This window comes from Mus pahari, chromosome 6 (genome assembly GCF_900095145.1).
Source record: "Mus pahari chromosome 6, PAHARI_EIJ_v1.1, whole genome shotgun sequence".
NCBI classification, from domain to species: Eukaryota; Metazoa; Chordata; class Mammalia; order Rodentia; family Muridae; genus Mus; species Mus pahari.
Window position 1 is genome coordinate 53,785,498 of NC_034595.1, and position 23,690 is coordinate 53,809,187.

Genomic DNA, 23,690 nt, shown 5'->3' on the forward strand with positions numbered 1-23,690 from the left:
AAGGAAGGAAGGAAGGAAGGAAGGAAGGAAGGAAGGAAGGAAGGAAGGAAGGAAGGAAGGAAGGAAGGAAGTCTCATTAATTTTTAAGGAACAGGGATGCTATGCTACATATTAGCTACCATCAGATTGAATGGAAACAGCTTTCAGTTCAGGCATCTTGTGTGGCTGAATAAGATTGGCTCCTCTGTCTTCACAGCTTTTTTCTTGTTTTGACAAGATCTTACTGTGTATCACTAGCTGGCCTCAAATTCACAAAGTCCTGCCGCCTGACCTTTGGGATTAAGTGTGCACCACTATTCCTATTCAAAATGTCTGCTACTTCTTAGAGCAGGGAAATTCGTGGTTGAATATGTCTTATAATTTTTATCCCTGGTTATAGTTGTGCAAAGATAATGTCCCGCCTTATGCCAACTGACTTTCTGCGGAGCCATCTAGATCTAATTCTAAGTTGAGTGAGCAGGATGTTTCCTGGCGGAGACCTTGAGTCTACCACTTGTGGGATGCTGTGGGCAGAGAGAGATGAATGCTTGTGTACATCCAGCAGCAGCCTGAATGATGCCCCTGTGTTATGTGTGGCTGAGGAGAACCATATACCCCCATATCAGTCAGTACTCTAGGAGCCATTGTAAGACCCGACCTTGAGCAAAGAGGTTCTCTGCAGTTGAGGTATGCACAGCTGAAGACATCTGCCCCCAAGTTGGCACAAGCAACCCTTTGGAACACTATGCATGACATCCCAGATCTCCTGCATTTGACATGGAACTTTATGAGTCATTGTGAGTCAATCAATGCTTATGAGTCAACAAAGTGAATGGGAGCAGGGCAAGGGGAGGCCAGTGTGGGATGTGTCACTGTGTAACCATTCTCTCCTTCTACACTCTTCACTTTATACCCCTTTGTTGAGCCAATGATTCACCCAGCCATGTCCTCATGCTGGTCACGTACTTCCTTTAATTCCTTGATATACAAACTAGTTACAGTGCTAGCAATCATAAAATACTCTTTGGTTGGTGGTTTAGTCCCTGGGAGCTCTGGGAGTACTGGTTGGTTCATACTGTTGTTCTGCCTATGGGGCTGCAAGCTCCTTCAACTCCTTTGGTCCTTTCTCTAGCTCCTCCACTGGGGACCTTGTACTCAGTCCAAAGGTTGGCTGAGAGTGTCCACCTCTGTGTTTGTCAGGAACTGGCAGAGCCTCTCAGGAGACAGCTATATCAGGCTCCTGTCACCAAGCACTTGTTGGCATCTGCAATAGTGTCTGGGTTTCATGATTCTATATGGAATGGATCCCCAGGTGGGGCAGTCTCTAGATGGCCTTTCCTTCAATCTCTGCTAAACCACTAACCAAAGAGTACACATGGAGGGACCCAAGGCTCCAGCTGCATATGTAGCAGAGGATGGCCTTGTTGGACATCAATGGGAGGAGATGCCCCAGTGTAGAGGAATGCTAGGGCAGGGAAGCAGGAGTAGGTGGGTTGGTGAGCAGGGGGAGAGGGGATAGGATAGAGAGTTTGGGGAGAAAAAGGGAGAGAGAGAGAGAGAGAGAGAGAGAGAGAGAGAGAGAGAGTGTTTTGGGAGGGGAAACCAGGGAATGGCATAACATTTGAAATGTAAATAAAAAAAATACCTAATTAAAAAAAAAGAAATCATAAAATAGTCATATTTGGAAGACATTTAGCTTCTCTAAAAGCTGTGTGAGGAGATAAGTGGGAGTGGTTACCATGACACCCGAGTCTTTTGCTTCCATATGCCTTCTGGAAATATTTCTGTTCAAATACTTGGCTGGAGAATGTAGGTCACTAGGGAGCAGCTTCAATGTAACCGAGAGAAGGCATAGCTTTGAGCCAGTCTGGCCCCTGTGGTCTTCCTATGTCTCTTTAGAGGAGCCCTGGGGTGGAGAGATTGTCTCCTCTTCTATAAAGTCAAGGTCATAATTCAGTCCTGGCGTGATTTGGATGCTGATTTTCATAGACGTCTATCTTAGTTAGGGTTTTACTGCTGTGAACAGACACCATGACCAAGGCAACTCTTATAAGAACAACATTTAATGAGACTGGCTTATAGGCTCAGAGGTTCAGTCCATTATCATCAAGGCAGGAGCATGGCATCGCCCAGGCAGGCATGGTACAGGAGCTGGGAGTTCTACATCTTCATCTGAAGGTCACTAGGAGAAAACTGGCTTCCATGTAATTAGGAGGAGTGTCCACCCCCACAGTGACGTACTTTCTCCAACAAGGCCATACCTCCTGCCAGTGCCACTTCCTGGACCAAGCATATACAAACCACCACAGTGTCTGTCAGGGGAAAAAAAAAATCTCATTTGGCCCTCTTGTCTGCCCTCCATGCTTAATGGGATGAGGGACACAGAGACATGTCATAATGGTGCACACAGAATCCTGGTCACAGTACCTGATTGTCATTGGTGCTTGCAGCCATGGGCCTTCTCGACACTATTCTGTGCTGGTTTTGTTTGTTGTTTTTGGGTTTTCTCCCTCTTGAGAGCCATGTCCTGCTCCCACATTTCCACAGGGCTCTCATGCCCTGACGTGTGTACAAGGCATTTACAGTTCAAGGCTTGAGTTTGGAGCTCAGCAAGTCTGCCTACCTCAGACTTTCCTTCTTCAACAAATCCGACTTGACATCTAGAGGAACTTTAAAGTGCAATTTCTCTCTTCCCGACAGATAAGACATAGAAAATGCACTTGCCACCAAGGGAACTGAGCTGCCATGAGAAAGGTGCCCCACCTGAGTTCAGCTTACTAGCTCTGCTGTTCAAGCAATGTGCTTAAACCTGTCTGAGACGTTGGGCTCTGAATTGGGACTGATAAACATGAGCAGCAGCTACAGTGTCATTTCTGATCTTCCCAGAAACATATGAGACAGGCCCTCTGCAAACTCAGAGCAGATGAACAGCCCATTACAATGGTCAGAAGACAGCTTTGTTCTTAAAAAGTTAACACTGACCTTTAAGAACAGAATTCAATATACAATTGAATTTCACCAAATGTAGTTTTCTTTAAGATAACTGGGAGCAAATGAATGCTTAATGCAGTAATGTCACAGTTGCTCAAATGAGTCACTTCCAAGCTGGAAACCTTGAGAGGTTCTAAACTCTGCCCTTGGTTTCTTCATCTGAAAGCACTAACAACTCCCATCTTACCTCATGGGGCTGCTGCTCAGAGGGATGCAAGAGCTGATGGGAGACTTGGACTGCACATGACATTCAGAGACCATCTCAAAGTTGTGAGGACTGTCGACAGAGCCTAGAGCACATTTTTAAAGAATATCATTAATACTGATATTTAGGTAACCCAACTCCTCAAAAGTCACTTAGACCCAAGATCAATATTTAATTAGCCTAAGCACCAAACTGGGAAAACATGTTCATAATTTTCCCTTACAGTAATTCGAGAAGCCTCACTAAATCATTTCATGTATGGTCCTTCGGGCCACAGCACTGAAGACTGGCAGCTACCTGTAAGATATACCTTTTCACTCTCCTTCAGTAGCTGCTCAGTGCTTTCTGTGTAGCAGGCACTGAGTTTATACCAAAAGTATGGAACAGGCAATGCTGCCCAACCTTCCTGAAATGCTGCCTAAAATCATTACCAGAAAACAGCATACAAGCAGTGTTGCTTTCAGTAGACACACGGACACTCCCCTGTGTCCCAAACCCATCTTTCTTCCATTTGCTTTTCTGAAGCTGTGATCTGTCTCTCCCCCTCCTCCCAGGGTCTCTGGGGTGGGCATCTCTTTCCTTCTGGAACTCACAGGGAGTCGATGCTGGGAGACCTGAGGCTTCCATGCAACACATACTCATACTTCTGGTCTTCAGTGAGCCAAGACATTGCAGGCTTGCCGCGAGAAAGTTTGTTTTTATACACATTTAGTTCCACAGCAGTTCAGGGATATTTTTTTCTCCAGATTGAGTCAAAGCTAAATTCATGTGGTGATTCATCCTGGCCTTGCTCATCCATGTGACCTTGAGCAAATCACTTAACTCTATAGCTTCAGATATCCATTAACTGGGGCTAAAGTTAGATTAGAAATACTCCATACTTCGTAAGTTCTTGTAAGGATTTTTTTTTTTTTTTTTGCATATAAAGTGCTTAAGGCCTTTTAAGCAAGGTTCCAAAGTGGCCCTTAGAAAATGATAACTAGCTGGGTGGTGGTGGTGCATGCCTTTAATCCCAGCACTTAGAAGGCAGAGGCAGGCGGATTTCTGAGTTGGAGGCCAGCCTGGTCTACAGAGTGAGTTCCAGGACAGCCAGGGCTACACAGAGAAACCCTGTCTTGAAAAAAAACTTAAAAGAACAAAAGAATGAAATGAAAGAACGAAAGAACGAGAGAAAGAAAGAAAGAAAAGAAAGAAAGAAAGAGAAAGAAAGAAAAGAAAGAGAAAGGAAGAAAAGAAAATGATAACTACTGTTACCTAGAACAATACAGTGTCTCATGGCAGTGGCCATAAATCCTCCTTTAAGGCTAGGGACCAGTTTAAGAATGTGCAATGGTGACAATGGTAACCTTTAAATGCTGATTGTGTCAGATGCTTCACACACATTCTCATTAATTTTCATGGTAGCCTCATGGAGACGGTACTGTAACTAGCCCCACTTTGCAGATGAAAGCCGGAGTCACCAAGGAAGTGACTCACTCAGCATTCCACCAATGATGAAGATGCTGGGACTTAAACCTAGTAAGACTGATTTCTGATTCAGAACTTAACTGTTACATTGTTACATTATACTGCTTCACTGTTATATTATTACATTATATTGCTTTTGATGAAAGCCACTGTATCTCTACCCAGGAGGGAAAAAAATTGGCTCACCCAAAACATGCTGTACACAATTTCCAGGTGCTCATAAATGCTTTGAAGGCTACTGATAGAATCCCAAGGGCCCACAATCCCAGGCCTTCGGACCAGATAGTCTCTCTCTACAGAAAGTTCCTTCTAGAATGCCTCATATGTCATCCCTGGTGACGAGTGAGGACCAGCTGCCATCTTGCCAGTTCTCACTTAAACACTGCAGTGTCATAAGTGATGCCCAACTTATTAAAATCTCTGGTTTTATATCCAAGCATACCCCGCTTTTGTTTTCAGTGGTAAAAGAAGGACACCTCTTGTTTCAGCTGCCCCAGTCAATTCATGTGACAAGTATTTCTGTCTCACAGACACATTACAATCAGGCCTTACATTTTGTAAATGCCCAGTCATGGTCTAAAAGCTGAATGAGGTTCAGCAGTATCGGGCAGCCCCATTTCACAAAAAAAAAAAAAAAAAAAAACCTAATGCAGAAAAAACAAGAGACTACTAGAGGTCCAAGGAGCAAGACTCAAACTCTAGTGTCTGCCTCAATTTTGCTTGTTTAAAAAGATTAAAGCCAATGTTTTGTGACCTACAGAGCCAGCTCTTTTTAAGGTTGCTCTCGGCTTAGCACTGTCCTATGCTGGCCTCGTTGTCATTATGGGAAACACTCTGCTGTGGGAACAGATTGGGTGTGCAAGCTCTACCTCCAGACTCCATCTCCAGCTCATCTGTTGAAGGCCAAGAGCATGTGAGAAGAACCCAGGCCAGAGTCTGTGTATCCTGGCTGAGTTCCTTAACTGGGAGCCTCTGGCTCCGGTTTGTAAAACGGGAACAGTAGTGGTACCAGTCTTCTTCGGGTTGAGGTCAGTGAGGTCAGAGTTACAAGAGGTCGTGAGAAATGTTCAGGTGTGCCTAAGCAGCCAGCAGGGGCTTCTGGGTAATTAGATCCCTTCAGCGGCACTTTTCCTCTTCCTTTAGTTGAGAGACTTGTGGGAGACAGAAGGAAATAAAAATAGCAAGGAAGGATTTGTGTGAAGTCAAAAATAGTTCTGTGGAATAGATGAGACTACGAGGCAGTTAAGAGTAGGTTTGTACCTCTTCCCCCCAACCCTGAGAAATTCAGAGACATTGGGAGTATGCGTTACTGAGTATGATGGAATTATTCCGTGATGGAATGATTTTGGTGGTTTGATCTTGTTCTTGGACACGTGCACTCCATAATGGAGTTATTTATCAAAAGCTCTGAGGTTGGGGGAGATAAGCTTTGAACTGTAGACAGTCTGGTGCTCATTGCCGATTCCAGGTGGCCCACCCACCTTCCACCCCCAAATTACCCTGTCAGGGAGCAAACTCCACAAATTTGCTGCTGCTTGGTAACACCACCCCCTTCCCTGTCTTCACTTTGGCAGAAGGTTCAGCACCCCATTGAATTCAGTGGAAAAGAGAATCATCGGTGGGGTGCAGGGTGGGGTGGGGTGGAGGAGAGCTCCAGGCTCCTGCACACCAGGAGAGATGAACCACCTGGTTCTATGCCCTGTACAGACCTCCTGCACTCAGGCACCTAGAGGGTAAATGCTCAACTTGCATTGCTCACCAAGTCAGCTTTAGGCAAACGCGATTTGGATTGGTTTAGGGATGCCAAGCGTGGGACATTAAAGCTTCCAGTCCTTTCTGCCAAACCTCTGCAGACATTGCAATAGATCCCAGAGGTAGTTTAAGAATCAGCAGCACCCAGACCCACCAGGACAAGTTACAACTAAGACAGTGCTGTTTTGTTTTTTTGTTGTTGTTGTTTCAAGGCCCTGAACAAAAAGCTAGAGAAAATGGGTCAAAACTTTTTCAAAATGTATCACTGCCTTCTCCACGTTTTAAGAAATCACCAGTTATCTGTAATGTCTAAAATGCATTGGTGGTTTTTTTTTCCCCTTCACTACTAATTTTTTTTCCTCCTGGAGAATTCTGTTGCTTCATTTTCCTGACCTATAGCACAGTATTGTTTTCCAAACCACCCATGCCGACCTTAGTTTATTAAGAAGAAATCCTTGCATTGTTCTATGCTTTGGTCTGAACCATGAGCAAGGTGTTTGCTATTCATCCTGGCACTCCTTAGCAATTACATCCCCCGAAGATGCTAGTTGCACTTAGTACACGGTCTTGTTTCCCCATATGAGCTCTAATAGGTTTTGCCGTGGGACTCCAGAGTCTTACACTTCGCTCCACTGACTTAGGCAAGCTGACCTACTCTAGCCGAGTAGGTCATGGTAGAAGTAACCACAGACCTATATTGACATATAAACATTTTCGACTAGCTTCACTGTAAGTCGCAAGTTCTTGAATTACATGCCTTTAATTATGTCGGTTGCAATTTTTTTTAGGAGGCAGAAATTTCTGCCTTTCAAAATTCTCCTTGGCTGTGTTAGTCCTCCCTCTGTGAGGTCTGGAATCTGAGTTCTTTTTAGTAGCTAATCTCCAAAGTTGGAGAAGCAATCAGTTTATTAAACAACCTCTAGACCTGTGCATCATTTGTGAACAGCTCTAGCAACTATTCCTGCACACAGAGGAAGTAGATTTAAGTCTCCCACAAGGAGCCATTTCCTCCAGTGCAGGCAGCAATGAGTGACAGTATATGTGCTGGGTTCTCTAGAAGAACAGAAGTGACAGAATGGATGTATACCGAAAAGGGCAACTTGTTATATTCACTTACATTATGGTGGGGAGGTGGTTAGTTCATAAATAACTTGTTATATTAGCTTACAGTGTGGTGGTGGGGTTAGTTCTTAAATAGTTCTTTGCATACTGAAGAGGGCAAAATCTCAGAAGCCTCATCGGTGCCAGCCTGTCACTGAAGACCCAGAGGGTTCCTGGACAGTGACTGATGGGTCACAGGCCAACGACGCTGAAGTCCAATGTCTGCGAATGATGGCAGCAGCAGTAGCAACTGCTAGGTAGATGCACTCCGTGCATTCACTAGCAAGGAACAAAGTCAACCAAGCAAACAGAAGCACCACTGCTTTTCCCTCAGACCTCTTACATCTCAGCTGCTCACTCTGCGGGAGGGTATCCCTACCCCACACCTATAAACCCTGCCTGGACATTCCCTCACAGACCCACAGAGGGACATGGTTTTGTGGTGGTGGTGGTGGTGGTGGTAACTCCAGATCTACACTGGTAGACCATATTAACCATTACAGATGGAATGTAGAAAATACTGATGACATGGGTAAATGTATAGTTCCACTATGAGAAATTATGGAGAATTTGACATCTAGCCATAATATAATGGGACTTACATTGTGTTGTTTTGGGTGTTTTGTTTTTTTAATATTTATGGTCCCCAGATTTGTGGCTCTTTTCCACTTTGCCATCCACACTTCCAAGCAGTGGACCAGCAACTCTCTGGTCCCCTAATGAGTTCCAGGTTTTCCAGGTTCTTCCATCAAAGTCTAGCCATGTGTTTCCTTCCTTGAGACTTCCTTCCAGGTCTTTTCTGCTCCAATCCTGCACATTCCAGTAGGAAGTCTGGTTTCTCTTCTCAAGCTCGGGTTTTCTGTTTGTGATCCTTAACACTGGGAATTCAAGCATTTGAAATTATCTTCCTTAAACCATGATACTTGGTTTTATCCTTTTTTTAAAAAATCTATAACATATGAAAAGGTATGAGATTCAGACAACAGTGAGACAGTAAATATCCATTACTTGTCCTTTGAGGCCTGTATATTAGTGGCAGAAATCCCTAGTGCTGAATGTGATGTGGGATAGGTTGTTTTTGCTTTGTAGCTCAGACTGATCTTGAGCTGTGTAGCCCAAGATGTCCTCAAATCCACAATCCTGGCCTTGTTCACTAAAGACTCGGATTATAGGGGTGTTCTACTACATCCAGCAGGAAATGTAATTTTCAGTTGCTTTTGAAAAAAAAAAAACTGTGACTCACTCAAATTGTATCAAAAACAGGACCACATGTGTCAGCCAAGCTTCATGTCCCACTGTGGACAGCACAGACTGAATGCAAGATGCACTGTGCCCATTTTGTTTTGTCCATTTGAAATTTCTTACCCACTTTGTACCCTACTTGGAGACTGCTTTTATATTTTCTATCATGGAGAACCAAAACAAGCTTCCAAAGAATAATATCAAATAGCATGTGTTACATCTACGTGTTTTCTGGCATTGTTTCCTGTGTTCGTGTGGTGGCTTGAATATGCTTGACCCAGGGAGTGGCACTACTAAGAGGTGTGGCCTTGTTTGAGTAGATCTGGACTTATTGGAGGAAGTGTGTCTCTTTGGGCTTGGGCTTTGGGACCCTCCTCCTAGCTGCCTGGATGTCAGACTTCTCCTGGTTGCCTTTGGATCAAGATGTAGAACTCTCAGCTCCTCCAGCATCAGGCCTACCTGGATAGTGCCATGCTTCCTGTCATGATGATAATGACTGAACCTCAGAACCTATAAGGCAGCCCCAGTTAAATGTTTTCCTTTATAAGAGTTGCCTTGGTCATGGTGTCTCTTCACACCAATGGAAACCGTAAGACAGTTACTCTCTGTCTCTTGTAAGCCAACAAACTTGACACCCACACTATGGAGTGCATAAGTGACAAGTATAAGTCACACTGGAACAGAGTGAATAGTCTTAACAGCCTTGTGACCCTTGGAGACAGAACAGCCCTCCATCCCCACACCCACACTGATTACCACCTGCCATTCTTCCCCCTTGTCCCACTCCTTCCTATCTTCCTACAAACTCTCTCCCAGATAGCAGTACTGTACCTTTACCAGTCACCTCAACCATGTTACTGAAATAACAAAGCACCCTAACTTGGTATTTCTAAGCTCCTTTATTTGCTCCAGTTTTAAAACGTTTTTATTATCTTCTAAATACTAATACCATGCTTATTTATTATATGTAGTATTGATACATGTCTCCTTCCTCAGTCCTCAAAAGTGAGCTCATGGCAACTTTCTCATTGTCTCCATTGGTCACAAACATTTCTAGATTAGATTCTGGTACGTACTGAGTGCTCGTTGTCTATTAATGGTCAAGTGAATGAATGAACCCCATTTTGCTTCTTATAAATATCCAGTTAATAAATGATAGGAAATAGTTGATTTGAAGTATAATACCATTAATTGAAATATAAAGATCTATAATTTAGCCACCTGTGATGGTTTGTAAATCCTTGGCTTAGGGAGTAGCACTATTAGGAGGTGTGGCCCTGTTGGAGTAGGTGTGTCACTGTGGTAGAGTAGTGTTGAAGTAGGTGTGGGCTTAAGACTCACCCTCGCTGCTTGGAAATCAGTCTTCGACTATCAGCCTTCAGATGAAGAGGGAGAACTCTCAGCTCCTCCTGCACCGAGCCTGCCTAGATGCTGCCATGCTCCCACCTTGATAATGGACTGAACTTCTGAACCTGTAAGCCAGCCCTAAATATATGTTGTTCTTTATAAGATTTGCCTTGGTCCTGGTGTCTGTTCCCAGTGTCTGTTCACAACAGTAGAACCCTAACTAAGACACCACCTTATTTTTAAAGTTGAACGTTTGTAAAATCTTCAAAGGCCTGTGACTTAAACCTGGCTGTGTAAGGTCTCCATCCTGCTCTGGGATATTTGATTCCCTGTGAACAGGGCCAGCTTGGTTCCTTGTATCAAGCATAGACTAAGAGCACCAAGCTTCTAGTGAGGATCAGCAAAATCTAGGTGCATTTTCCGCATACACCACGGTCAAGCTCAGCTCTGGTCTTCACAGACTCCAGTTTCAAGCATTGCTGGTTTTAGCCCCTTATGGGGAAAAAAAAAAGAAAAAAGAAGAAGAAAAAGTAGGACTCTGAGACCAAACTTGAATAAATGAATGAATGTTTGCATTATTGTCTTCTCTGGACTAGTAACAGCTAGAAAGAGATTCTGCCTCTGTGGTCTGTGTGTTTCTTGAAAAGTCGCTGATCTTAAGGTTGAGCTGCCTTTTAGAAAGGCTTGCAAGTTAGGAACCAGGTTTTCTTTGTCTATGGGAAAATGAAATATGTTTCTTAGATTTTCTCCAATCCAAAAATCCACTTATTCTATATCAATTTACATGTGAGTCTGTGAAATACATGTGAATGTGAGCCTATAGCATACATCTTGTATTAGTTAAGGTTCTCTAGAGTCACAGAACTTATGGGTAGTCTTTATATAGTAGGGAATTTATTGATGACTTTTGGTCTGTAGTCCAACTCCCAACAATGGTCAGCAACAGCTGTGAATGAATGGAAGTTCAAGGATCTAGAAGTTGTTCAGCCCCGCACCCCCAAGGCAAACAGGCAAAGAAGAAAAAGTAAATCTTCCTTCTTTCAATGTCCTTATGTGGGCCTCCAGCAGAAGGTGTAGCCCAGATTAAAGGTGTGTGCCACCATGCCTTTAATTCCAGATGATCACAGATCTCCCTGTCTTAATCTTCTGGGATTCATAGCCACTACGCCTCAAGATCTAGGTCAGAAACTTGTATCTCCCAGCCTCCCGATTAAGATCACTGGTGAGCCTTCCAATTCTGGATTGTAGTTCATTCCAGATATAGTCAAGTTGACAACCAGGAATAGCCACTACACATCTCTTTCTGGATAAGTTTTCCCATGAGTTTCCCAAACTCCACTTTGATGTTACTGGCTTAGTTTAAACCATTATTCTTTTTAACAAACTTAAACTCATACATTAGGAGACTCTCAGTGGTGTTAATGGTCACTAACACAACAAACCAACATGTTGGCTGAGGGGATTTAACCCATCCTACTGCCTGGGATGGAGAAGCACAGGAAGAGCATTTTAATGAGAAGAAATGCACTTGATTCTAGAAACGGCTAATAAATATGCCTTACCATCAGGGTTTAGTCCTCAGCTGAAAGATTCAAAGTTCACATGATTTACTTGATCCTTTTCTTTGGGCATTACACGATTTTGTTTTGGATCGCAGTGCTGATCGGGCCCTGAACAATGATTGCATCTAGTTAAGAGATGTGGGCCCATCCAAGCTTTTTGGAGTTATGTGATCTGGGACCCAGTCCCAGATCCTTTGTAACCTTGTGGCCTTAGACCTCCGGTGACCCTCCTTTTCACCATTATAGCTGAATTAGAGAGTGATGGCACCAACTGCATAAGGCAAAGCTGTAGTAAGTTGGTTCTCTTGGTTGATAGCTTCCAGTATCACCCTTGTCTTTCAAATATTTCCTCAGAGGAAATCACTAACCTGTGCCATATCACAGAGTTGAGGCCCAGAGTGATTTGTCAAAAGGCACTGAGCAAAGAACAGTTTGGGCTAATTTGAGTATGTGAAACGTATGCACCTCTTCCACTGTGCTAACCCCTCTACAGCTACCTATTTTAACCCTAAGGGTATATTTGTCTATAGATTGTGAACCTACACTCATCATTTTCAGCTCTCTGTCCCTCACAATGCCTTTTTATATCTGACAAAGGCACCAATGACAGCCTTTTCCTGGTCCCTGAACCACAGCTCTTAGGAAGCTTTGAGTTTCCTATAAGAGAAATTCCACCCATGATATGTAGACCTGTAATATTCCATTAATGTGTGGTGAGCCGTGCTTCTTTAGAATCTATAACCTGTTAGAGCCAGGGTCACTGATAGCAGAGAAATGAACATTCGAGGAGGAACAAAGTGAAGAACTGATAAAGCTGGGAAAGGAACCATTTCAGATAAGGCCACATGCCTTGGCTGTCCACAATTCTGCCTTAGAGAACAATATAGATTTTTACATTTCAGAAGACTGTACCGGCTCTGCCAGTGCAAAGTTGGGCAGTCCTTTGAGGGAGAAGTAAGGAATAAAAATAGGAAAGAGAGTGAGGATTAAGGATAGGGGCAGAGAGAGAGAAAGAGGAGAGAGAGAGAGAGAGAGAGAGAGAGGAGAGAGAGAGAGAGAGAGAGAGAGAGAGAGAGGAGAGAGGAGGGCTTCAGGTCAATACCACACCAACAGCAAGTTTACTTTTCTTAGACTTTTTATACTTTACAGTGCCATGGGAAGCAAAGCCACAAGCTAACAGAAACAATTAATAAAATATACACATAAAGACATATGTCCCCATCCAAAAGCTTCCCTGTTCCTTCCACCAAGGTCAGTAGAATCTTCTGCCCCCTTTCCTTGAGCCTCAAGTGCACCTCAAGTGCACCTCTGTTCCATGCTTCAGCGGGCTGGGATATCTGCCAGCAGACCCTGACCTGCCTTGGCTCTGCCTTTTCTCTTTTTCTTTCTCCTTATTTCATTTTATACAAACCAAAGCTGTCTCAGTTTTTGGTGCAAAAAGATTGTGCCTGTCTTAGTGTCCTTTCAAGAAGTGTGGACCTTATCCATCATCGGTGCATGAATCCTAACATTCATACCCTGTCTGAGGTCAATCTACCTCTGAAAATACTTTACCTGTCTTTGACCATCAACCTCCGCAATGGAGTGTACAACCTATTAGATTAAAGTTTTGAGTCATATATGATGGAGATCTGCATGGATGTTCAAAAAGAAACAGAGGGCACACTTAGCCACAAGTGGTAACAGACATAATCCTATGGCTATAATAGATACTATAACAAGAATCCCAGCAATGATCAATCTGATCATTCTCTTAGGTCTACTCAAAGCTTTTTGAATTTCATCCAACACTTGCAAGCCTCTATCTGAATATCAAGGTTCTGAAATATTAACTGGAAGCTTAGCAAATGAAGGCTGATAAAGTACCATAACATAATTCCTTGTACAATGTCAGATATACAATTATCCAAATTACAGTCATAACAAGTTACATTGAATCTGGACCCATAAAATTAACAGGGCAATTGTCACAGGATACATTAAACAAATCTCCAGACATAAAAAAACATGCATTTGCACAACCATCATCCCATGAGTCAAGGATACATAAGCCATTATAAAAACCTGACAAGGGGCCTGGGTTATTTCCATAGTGTAACAGAGACGAGGTCTTTTTTTTTTTTTTTTTTTGACCCAGAATTCCAGCTTGTAGAGAAGGATACAATGGCTGTTGTATCTCTCTTCTCTATCTGCTTCCTGCTGACATTAGGATACTGCAAAGAGGCCCAGGAAGGCTTCAATACCTGCCAAAGGCTGGGCAATGGGGCATTATCAAAACATCTGGCTAACAGGGAGCAATCACATCAGCTGGACTTGTTAACATCAGCTTTCAGCAAGTCCAGAGTTCAACAGCTCCATAGCTGAACCCTGGATGGAGTCTGTCAGCCAGTGAAGACCTGATGAGACAAATATAAACTAGGAACAGAGATTAAAATTGTCTAGCAATGGGGGAAGGTAAGAAATCCCAAGACCAAAGGAAAATCCCATTTTGAATAACAAGCAGGTATACTTGTCTAGAGTCCATTTGATCTGTGACAGGCGGGTCCAAGTCTTGGACGCTTGATTCCCCCCAAGCTTATGTGAACTTTAGCTTATCAAGGGATGTACATTAGTATTTACCACTGTACTGAAATCCATGTTTTAGAAATATAGTTAACAGATGGGTGTTAGACAACAGAAGTAGACTCATATTCTATGACCGAGCAGGCTCTTTCAGCATCCTGCAGAAAAACACAAATATGCCCTCATCCTCATATTAATACTGGATCAGGACCATGCCATATGCCAGTAAGCAAGTCCCCCCACTTCACCTTGCCATAAGTTGCTGAGTGGTAGGGTACCATAGACACTTAGCAGCAAATAACCCTTGCCCCCAAGGTCAAAAGATTCAAAATAAAAAGTGAAGGAGTATATAACTCCCCCTTTTTATTTTATATAACTGATTTTTTTTTTTAGAGCTCCGTGGACTTGTGCCATAGTTCTCTGTCCTTGAGGACATGTGAAATTATGTATTTTATATAGATTATAACTCATTTTATAGTTTACTTATATTTAGTTTATATTTTAACATACATAATTTATATTTAACATATATATTAATATTTAAACTATATAAATGGCATTTAATGTGTAATGTATTCACTGTATATAATATATACTAATATATATAAATCATACTCAATGTATATAATTTATATTTAACTTGTATAATTTATATTTACATATCATTTATATTTAATATGAATAATTTATATATACATATGCATGTAGCTATCAAGGACAGGTCATCTTCTAAGGACATGTGAATAAAATATACATTTTATATACATGTTTCAATGTATATAATTTCTAGCTTGTATAATATATGTTAATTTATATCATCTAAATTTGGGACCAACTGTGTGAAAACCAAGAATCCTAACTCATGAATCCACAGTGCTGTCTACTGTAGGGCTCCATGTCACCACCTGAGAGGAGGGATAAGAGGGGGCAAGCTCCAGCTACCAGCCACTCAGGACACCATATCCCTCATCATCCCTCTCCCACTGCCACCATTTCTCCCCTCCAGGGTTTGGTGGACGCTCCTTCAGTGGGCATTGGATGGAGGGGCCAAGACTGGAACCAGCAGGGAACAGCCCCCTGGACGCAGCCAGCTGCCTCCAGGACTCCAGGCCTGCTCACTTTCACTTCCCTTCTCTTCTCGGAAACCCACTTCTCTCTACTAGTCCTAGGCCAGGTCCAAAGGATCTTACCTTACCTAGTCCATGCACATCATACAGGGTCTTTCTTGGACCTTCTTCCAGGTTTCTAAATTTATTGTACTTTCCTCAGGGAACTAAGGACAAATCTTTTCTACAAAATCTAAAAAGCTATGTCACTGCTGTTGCCCTATTTTAGTGAAGCATATTCTTAAGCATTGGTACAGAAAGCATATGACTGTTTCCATTTCCCATTCTAATTTTTCTTGTTTTCTATTTCTTTTTTCTTTTTGACTTTTACTTGTTCTGAGCTCCCTTATCTGAGCTTTCCTATGTCTATTATTCCCAAGAAATTCTCACTGCACTTTTACCTTTTATGAGAGCTTGTTTTTTTGTTTTTTTTTTTTTTTCAAGAGATGTCCACCACTTTAATCCCCTACTCACAGAGTGCCACAGTTCGGGCTCTACCTATACTGGACCCACCAGCACAGGGTGGAACAGCCTCTGAGGAGGGAGTGGAGATTAAAGACAGGAAAGGCAGAAAGAAGATGCAAGAGACAGATATGGAAGGGCTGCAAGTCAATACCACACCAGCAGCGAGTTTCCTTTTCTTAGCCTTTTTACAATTTACAGCGCCATGGAAAGCAAAGCCACAAGCTAACAGAAATGATTGCTGAAATATACACATAAGGCATCTCTTTCCATTCAAAAGCTTCCCTGTTCCTTCCACCAAGGTCAGTAGAATCTTCTGCCCCTTTTCCTTGAACCTCAAGTGCACCTCTTACTGTTCCATGCTTCAGCAGGCTGGGAAATCTGCCAGCAGACCCTGACCTGCCTTGACTCTGCTTAGGCAGATCTCTGTCTCTCTCTCTCTCTCCCTCTCTTTTTCCTGCTTCAGAGAAGCAGCAAATAGCTTCCAATAAAAGACATTGTGCTTCAAATGTTTACCTAATGCTTTAATGGACCCAAAAAGAGAATCCGTGAACCTGAGGGCAAAGCATACACAGCACCCTGTTTGGGTTTAGAGGTTCACTTGTAGCCATTGCTGTGGAGTGGAGGGGAGATGGCAGCTAATACAGAACAAAACAGGAACTGCAGAGCATACTACGAACATCTTTTGGTTTTGTTTAGAAAGGTGGCTGATCGTTATTGTAGACAAAGGATGCACTGTGAACAAACAAGAGAAGGAATTGGCAAGGCCGGGGGGCTCTAACTTTGGGAAAGATCTCATGGTCTCATGGGAATTTTTGTTTTCTTCTGGACTTAAAAAGAATGCAGAACGGTTTTGGCTGGCTGAATGGGAGACACCATTGAGGCTGATAACAATGGAGAGAGAAGGCAGAAAGGCCTCTGGTGTATGCCACACTCGTATCAAGAAGAGTGTGGCATTAAATTCAGACAGCCATCCCCCCCTCCCAAGAAAAACAAGGCAAGGGTGTGGGAGCCTAGGCAGCTGCAGCCCATCAGGAAGGCATTATGTTAGAGAGAAGCTCACACTCTGTTCTCTGAACAGACAGGAAATTTTTGGCCGACCTTCTTCTTGGAAGGTGATTCTGGAGCCTGCCGCCACTGGAAGTAGACTCACGAGCCAGAAGAGCATGTAAAACAGAGTCCTACTGTCTGCAAGAGATAGTGGGCTCTTGCTAAGCTGTTGCTGAGGAAAATAAGACTGTCCTGAGGGCCAGGGGTCACTCACCAGGGTCAGAAGATTTAACTGTCCACAGAGATCAGAAATGAACGATGGGGTCAGAGACAAGCTAGCTGTAGCCAGGATGACTCAGGAAGAGACATTGTCAGGCTTTGGTGAGGTTAGTTTCTAGAAAATTCTCATGTTGTCTTGTAATGACCATGCCTACCTGTAATGAACTAAAGACATTTTCCAGTGACTTCCAACATCCTGTTGGAAGACATAAATGGTTGAGCATTGTGAATCATTGAAAAGAAAGCTTAAAATGTGCTTGGGTGGAGCCGTGGAGTTAGGTCCCTGCCCTCCAGAATCTTGAACTAAAGACAATAACCTAGGAGTGACTGTGTCAGACACAAACGGGAGGCGCCTGCAGAAACAGTGCCTTGGTGGGCTGCTTTAAATGAGGTCGTTCTGAGTCTTGAGTGCCTCTTCTTGAAGGTGCATGTCAACTCTCTCACTTTCTCTATTTTTCTTCCCTATGCCTTCGCTTGTAGAGGAAAAGTCCGGTAAGAGAAACCATGTCCTTTTCTTATTTTGGACAAATTATATGTATTCCACTCATTTTTATTATCTGAATGTATAATGACTGTTTAACATTAAAACAAGGTTTCTAATATTAAAACCAAATGTTGTGAGCCAGAACAAGGCCAGTTTGGGGACAAGGAAGTCAGTTGCTAAGAGATACCATGCCCATGGGCTAGAAGGTAGATTTTAGGGAGTTACCATTGACTTGGTCACAGGTATATAGCTCAATACTTTAAGGTTTATTTATTTATTTTATGTATGTGAGTACACTGTACAGATGGTTGTGAGCCTTCATGTGGTTTTGGGAATTGAATTTTTGGGACCTCTGCTCGCTCTGGTCAACCCCTCTCGCTGAGGTCAACTCTGTTCGCTCAGTCCATGCTTACTCTGGCCCAAAGATTTATTTATTATTATATATAAGTACACTGTAGCTGACTTCAGACACACCAGAAGTGGGCACCAGATCTCATTACGGGTGGTTGTGAGCCACCATGTGGTTGCTAGAATTTGAACTCAGGCCCTTCAGAAGAGCAGTCAGTGCTCTTACCCGCTGAACCATCTCACCAGTCCTAGCCCAATACTTTTCATCCAAAGTTTCACTTCTTACAGCTTCCACATTAACTGGTCAAGCTACCTCAAAAATGAAACCATGAACATTTTTTTAATGGACAACCTGCCAGAATCCTGAGTGTTTTATGGAGCATACCTCTGAAGGGGGAACAGTAGAGTATATAGGATTATTTTGTTTTTATTCATTCGTATTTTTTTTCAGTAAATCAAAATATCCCATCTTGGGATTGCTAGAGACCTAAAAGAGAGACTTTTATAAAGTGGGTAACAAGTGTGTGCCACCAAGCCTGATGACCTGCATTTGAATCCTGGGAACCTCAGGGCAGAAGGCAAAAACTGACTCCCACAAGTTGTCTTCTGACTACCACACAATCCATGGCATGCATGCACCCACATGCAGACACATACATCACCTTGCTATTTGCTGGTGCCAGTGGGTGGTTTTTAGTGACAGCACAAATTTGATACAATAGGATTGCATCTTTATCTTGGAGCAAATTAGATTTAAAACAAATTTTTCAAAAAGAAGAGGAAAGAAACGTTTGTTCTATTGGCATGGTTTCCTGGAATTTGAGAACATGTTCATAGCATGCCCATCCAAGATTAATATGGATAATGCTAATATAAAATACAAACATGCTTTTTCATATCAGCACACACTAAGAGATGCTTGATTTATTCCACTGAGCTCAACTCATGCTGGGAGCATGCGCTTGCCTTGTGCGCTGACTCCATCTCTGCCTCATGAGCAAACTGCACTCCAAGTTCATATGTTAGGAGGGAGGCAGAATGGGAGCCACAAGAGAACAGAAATGAATCCAAATAATAATAAAAATTAAAATCAACCACGTGCAATTCTGTGTTCTGTTGTTACTAAGCTGAACCTCTATGAATGTGCATGAGCTGAGGGTCACACAGCATGCAAGGAACACTACACTATATAGATCCTCATGTGGGGCCAATTTTATATAGTCTCCTTGGCCCTAGATTGTCCTCTGAGTTAAGCAAAGTTGGCCAATTCTCATTAAAATTTGCCAGTAGCACTGCCAAAGCTCTTCATCTCTCCTTGGTTTTCCTCCTAAGAGAAAACATTGTTGTCCTAACAGCAACTAGAACCAACCATGTTCTCACTTTCTCTGTGCCTTCAAAACATTGTGTAGCTCTTAGTCTTTGAAATGTCCATCTTGGTGAGTCCTTAGTCAGCGCTCCTGTGAGTGAGCTGTTGATGGCTAGTGGGATCTTCGTTTCATCTCCCCAGTGGGGTTTCAGAAGACCATCTAAGTCTGTCTAACTGGGAACAATAGACAGCTGATATAGCCAACCTCGTAATTCACAAGAACAAGCTTAAAGTACTGACAAATACAATAGCAAAGAGAATAGAGGCCTGCCGTATACTTTAGCCTGACCCTAAAGCATTTACAAGCAGCACGGTCTGTTGGCCATGATCATAGTAATAACTTAATGTTGGTGAATTCTCATTCTTTCCAAGAAAAATCTGCAACATGCGAGAACTGGAGAGAGAGTTCAGTTGGTAACGTGCTTGCTCACAAACACAAGGACCTGAGTTAGAGTTCCAGAACTCACATCATTTTTTTTTTAATCCCGGTGCCAGTGAGACAGAGATGGGGGAATCACAAATATCAGGGCTTACCTCAAAAATACCCTCAAAGTACAAAACAAGGATTACTTCAAACAGAAAATAAAACTGACCCTCAGAGCCTTCTCCAGGGTGCAACAGATGACCAGGGGATTTAAATAATAACTAATTATGAATGGAGGAAATATGCCCAGAACACAAACAAATGGATCACAGGGCCTCTGACTGAATGATTCAGGTATAGCCAATGATATGAGAACGATTTCTGGGTGCTACAAATGTCTGCAATCAAGAGATGCATTAGCCACCTGTGGGCTCTGCACAACTGAATGGCTGTGTTATTTGGTTATGCAGTTAAAAATAATTTTGGCCCCTATTTAAAAATTAGAGCCGGGCGTGGTGGCGCAGCGCACACCTTTAATCCCAGCACTCGGGAGGCAGAGGCAGGCGGATTTCTGAGTTCGAGGCCAGCCTGGTCTACAGAGTGAGTTCAGGACAGCCAGGGCTATATAGAGAAACCCTGTCTCGAAAAAAAAAATAAAATAAAATAAATTAGACCAATTCATTTTGTAAAATCTGGGGTTATTCATTTTCCTTTAAAGAGGAAGGTGTAGTGAGCCCATCTCCTCACACTGTGGGTCCAGTGGCCAACAGAGCAGAGCTTGGTGATACACAGTTTCCTGACTATACGTCTTCCTATCCTAAGAGCATCTAGACAGGTCTCCCTGTTTCTAGAACAGACCAGCACCAGATCCTAAATTCGTTCTCATCTACCTTTGATGCAAGTTCTATAATCCATAGAACACAAACAAAATGTTAAATGTTTTGAACTTTAGGGGAGATGACCGAGGAGTAAAATAATTTCCCTTTTACAGTGCACAGAAGGAAGTCAGGGCCTCACACATAAAATGGATTGACTGGCAAAGGCTCCACCCCCACCCCAGCTGGTGATAACCTCCCTGGCCTTTCAGTCTTGTAGAGATCTTAAATGGTAATGAGTTGTGTAAGTCCTCTCCACTTGACTTCTAGGAAAATCTTGCTTCTAAGGGTTTCAGGAGCTCTTAATCACAGACCTTGAGACTATCTGCCTCTGTATTTGGCACAGCTTTGTGTCTTTGGGGGGTCTTGCTAACCAGCCTGCAACAGCATATATTTGGACAGCTAGTCTTTGATGGAAAAAAAAATTGTGAATGAAGTTCCTAAACGTTATCACAGGAGCTTCCAGAATGAACTAATTGCTAAAATATATTTTTAACTCAGAAAACTAAGATTTGGCTTAATTTGAAGTTAATATATTTGGTAATATTTTGAAAATGTTTTGTTTAATTTTTAAATGGAGAAAGTCTTACTTTGAAGATTCTGCCTCTGTTTGGCCACAGTCTACATTTTATTTTGCATGACTTATAATCTCATACTGGGGGGAGTGTGTCGGTTACAGTGACTTATTTACAGTATTTATCGTTTTTTGCCATATAAGCTCCATATTTCCTTATTTAAAGAACTTTAGTCAGATCACTAAACAATAATGTAGCCAAAATAGTCATTAAAAAGTGATATTTTCCCCCTCAAAAGAGTATGATAATCTCAGCCCAAGGATGCATACTGTATCCTTTTGCTCTAATACTGCTTAAGTTGCATCCACACAGACAAGGGTCATTAAGAAAGGGGGAATGAACATGTAGTGGTACCTGTAGTTAATAAAGTACTAACAATAAAATCTAAACTACTCGGAGTCATGTCGACTAGCCTATGTCAAGCGAACTCATTTACAAACCTGACCAGTTTCAGAAATGACCATGCCTGGAGGGTAACCAATGGCTCAACGCCAGCCACAGCTCACTCCCGGAGTTCTCCCACAATGGCATACCCGAAATCACAGGAATGGAGCTCTAAAACCTGGTCCCAGTTTGGCTGACTCACTAACTGGGTCTCAGACCTCCCTTTGAACTAAGTGTCCATGCAGCCTCCCAAGTACAAAGGCTGCATCCCCAAGATCGGTTTATCTTTGAGCCCCTTGCCTGTCCCTACGTTTGTGCTCCTGGCCTCTACTGTGGAAGCCCCTAACTTCTAATCCATCTGAAAAGAAAAATCTTTGTGTACTCCCTTCACCTCCCACATTCGAGTCTCTCCTTTTGAAGCAGAAAGATCCCAAAGGAGGAGACTGCTGGGGCACATTGATGGCAGCGGTCACCGAGGTGGGAGGAGTCGAGAGAGCAGTGTCTCGGTGTGGTGTGTTCCCCAGACATCACCTGGTCCATAAGTGTTTACTGTCACCAGGCAGTTTCACAGTTCCCATATGCTTTTATTGGGAGTTAACCATAAGAAGGTGGCCCACATTCCCAAAGGTTGCATGTTAAAGCAACAACAACCACAGCTACTACTCCCCTGAAACGAGTATTCTAAGCACAATGAAGAGACATTACAGAGTAGGCTTTCTATGTCCTGCTACATCTTTGGAGGCTCCCTCAGGCCCTGCTTATAGGAATCCAGGGAATCCACTGTTTATAGAATATTCTGGCAAAACAAAACAAAACAAAAAAACAAAACAAAACAAAACAAAAAACTCTGCTTTTGACAGGACACTATACCATCAATGAGGATTCTATACATTCCTACCTTGTGCTTATGGATAGATACAAAAAACTGCACCACATTAGCAAAGACATTTCTCCAAAGACACCTGTGGCTCCCTTTGCCCTAATCACAAGCCTCAGGAGCCCTAATCACATGCCTGCCTGCCTGCCTGGCTCTGACCTGGTGATACGGAGTGTGTGGTTGGTAGCTGTTTTTGAAGTCTTCTGTTACCCATGCCTGTTGACTGATCCATCATTCTCTGACTAGGTGTCTGTTCTCTCTTCCTTTTTGCTGATCACAGAGGCGCAGCCCGGTAAGAACTCTCAACGTTTTAAACCTTAAATGTGTGTAGAGAAAGTTGCTGCAAAAGGGAGGTGGCCAGGTTGGTTTCCCGTTAACTTTATGATCACCCAGTGTACAAGAAGCCGATGAACTATTCACTGGTTGGAAGCTTCACTGGCTGTCTAAATTTGAAGGCATAATTTAGAATTACCAAAGCATCTTTCCATAACAAACGGAATTCGTGCTTAATAGTGTACATCTGGTAGGATATAGGGGTATATATGATGTTCGTGATGATGATGGTGGTGGTGGTGGTAGTGGAAGGTGATAAGAAGAATTTCTTCAGAAATAATAATGATGTTGTTGATGATGATGATGTAAGACTAAAAAAAATGGCTCAATGATGAAGAGCCTGTAAAGAACTTGAATTAGGTCCACAAAGCACACATAGCTGCCTGTAACTCCAGTCCCGGAGAATCTGCCCTTTTCTTGACTCTGCATGTACCTGCCCTCACACACACATACATACCTAATTTAAAATAGTAAAAGTCTTTTAAAAATATTAATGAAATGGAAGAAAGGAATTTTTAAACATTATTTCTAAACCCAAATTCAAGATGTGTCCTTGGACTGTAGCTTACATTGGTCAATACACATTAATACATACTCATAACTCACCCTGAGAAAGGCAAGCATGCTCCTAAGATGTCACATTATTCAAAATCCTATCATTTTAGACAACTTTGGCAAGATATTCATCATAGTAGTCCATGTTTTTCCAAGGGAAGTCAGCTGTTTTCCTCAGGTCAAACAATCAGGAGAATTTAAAGCAATATAGGAGACTCTTCGCTGTTTGGAATAACCCATCTACCTAATCAGTCCCTTCAGAGCTGGTATGGTATTGCATACTTATAACACCAGCACTCGGGACTCTAAGGCAGGAATATCATTGTGAGGTCAAGTCCATTTGGGAATACTTAGCAAAATCCTATCTCAGAGAGGAGAGGGAAGATCTGAGAGGAGAGGGGGAGGGAGGGAGGGAGGAAGGGGAGAGAGAGAGAGGAGAGAGAAAGAGAGAGAGAGAGAGAGAGAGAGAGAGAGAGAGAGAGAG

At 42.7% G+C, this 23,690-nt stretch overlaps 1 protein-coding gene across 14 annotated transcripts in view; it reads left to right on the forward strand.

Moving 5' to 3' along the window:
• The window catches only part of Sgip1 (SH3 domain GRB2 like endophilin interacting protein 1), a 213,435-nt gene that overhangs the window by 120,433 nt on the left and 69,312 nt on the right, over positions 1–23,690 (forward strand). For all 14 annotated transcript variants that reach the window (XM_021199555.2, XM_021199558.2, XM_021199559.2 and 11 more), the window contains 2 exons: positions 17,526–17,537; positions 22,599–22,610. In XM_021199555.2, coding sequence (XP_021055214.1) covers positions 17,526–17,537; positions 22,599–22,610 — 24 coding nt within the window. The remainder of the gene's footprint in view (positions 1–17,525; positions 17,538–22,598; positions 22,611–23,690) is intronic.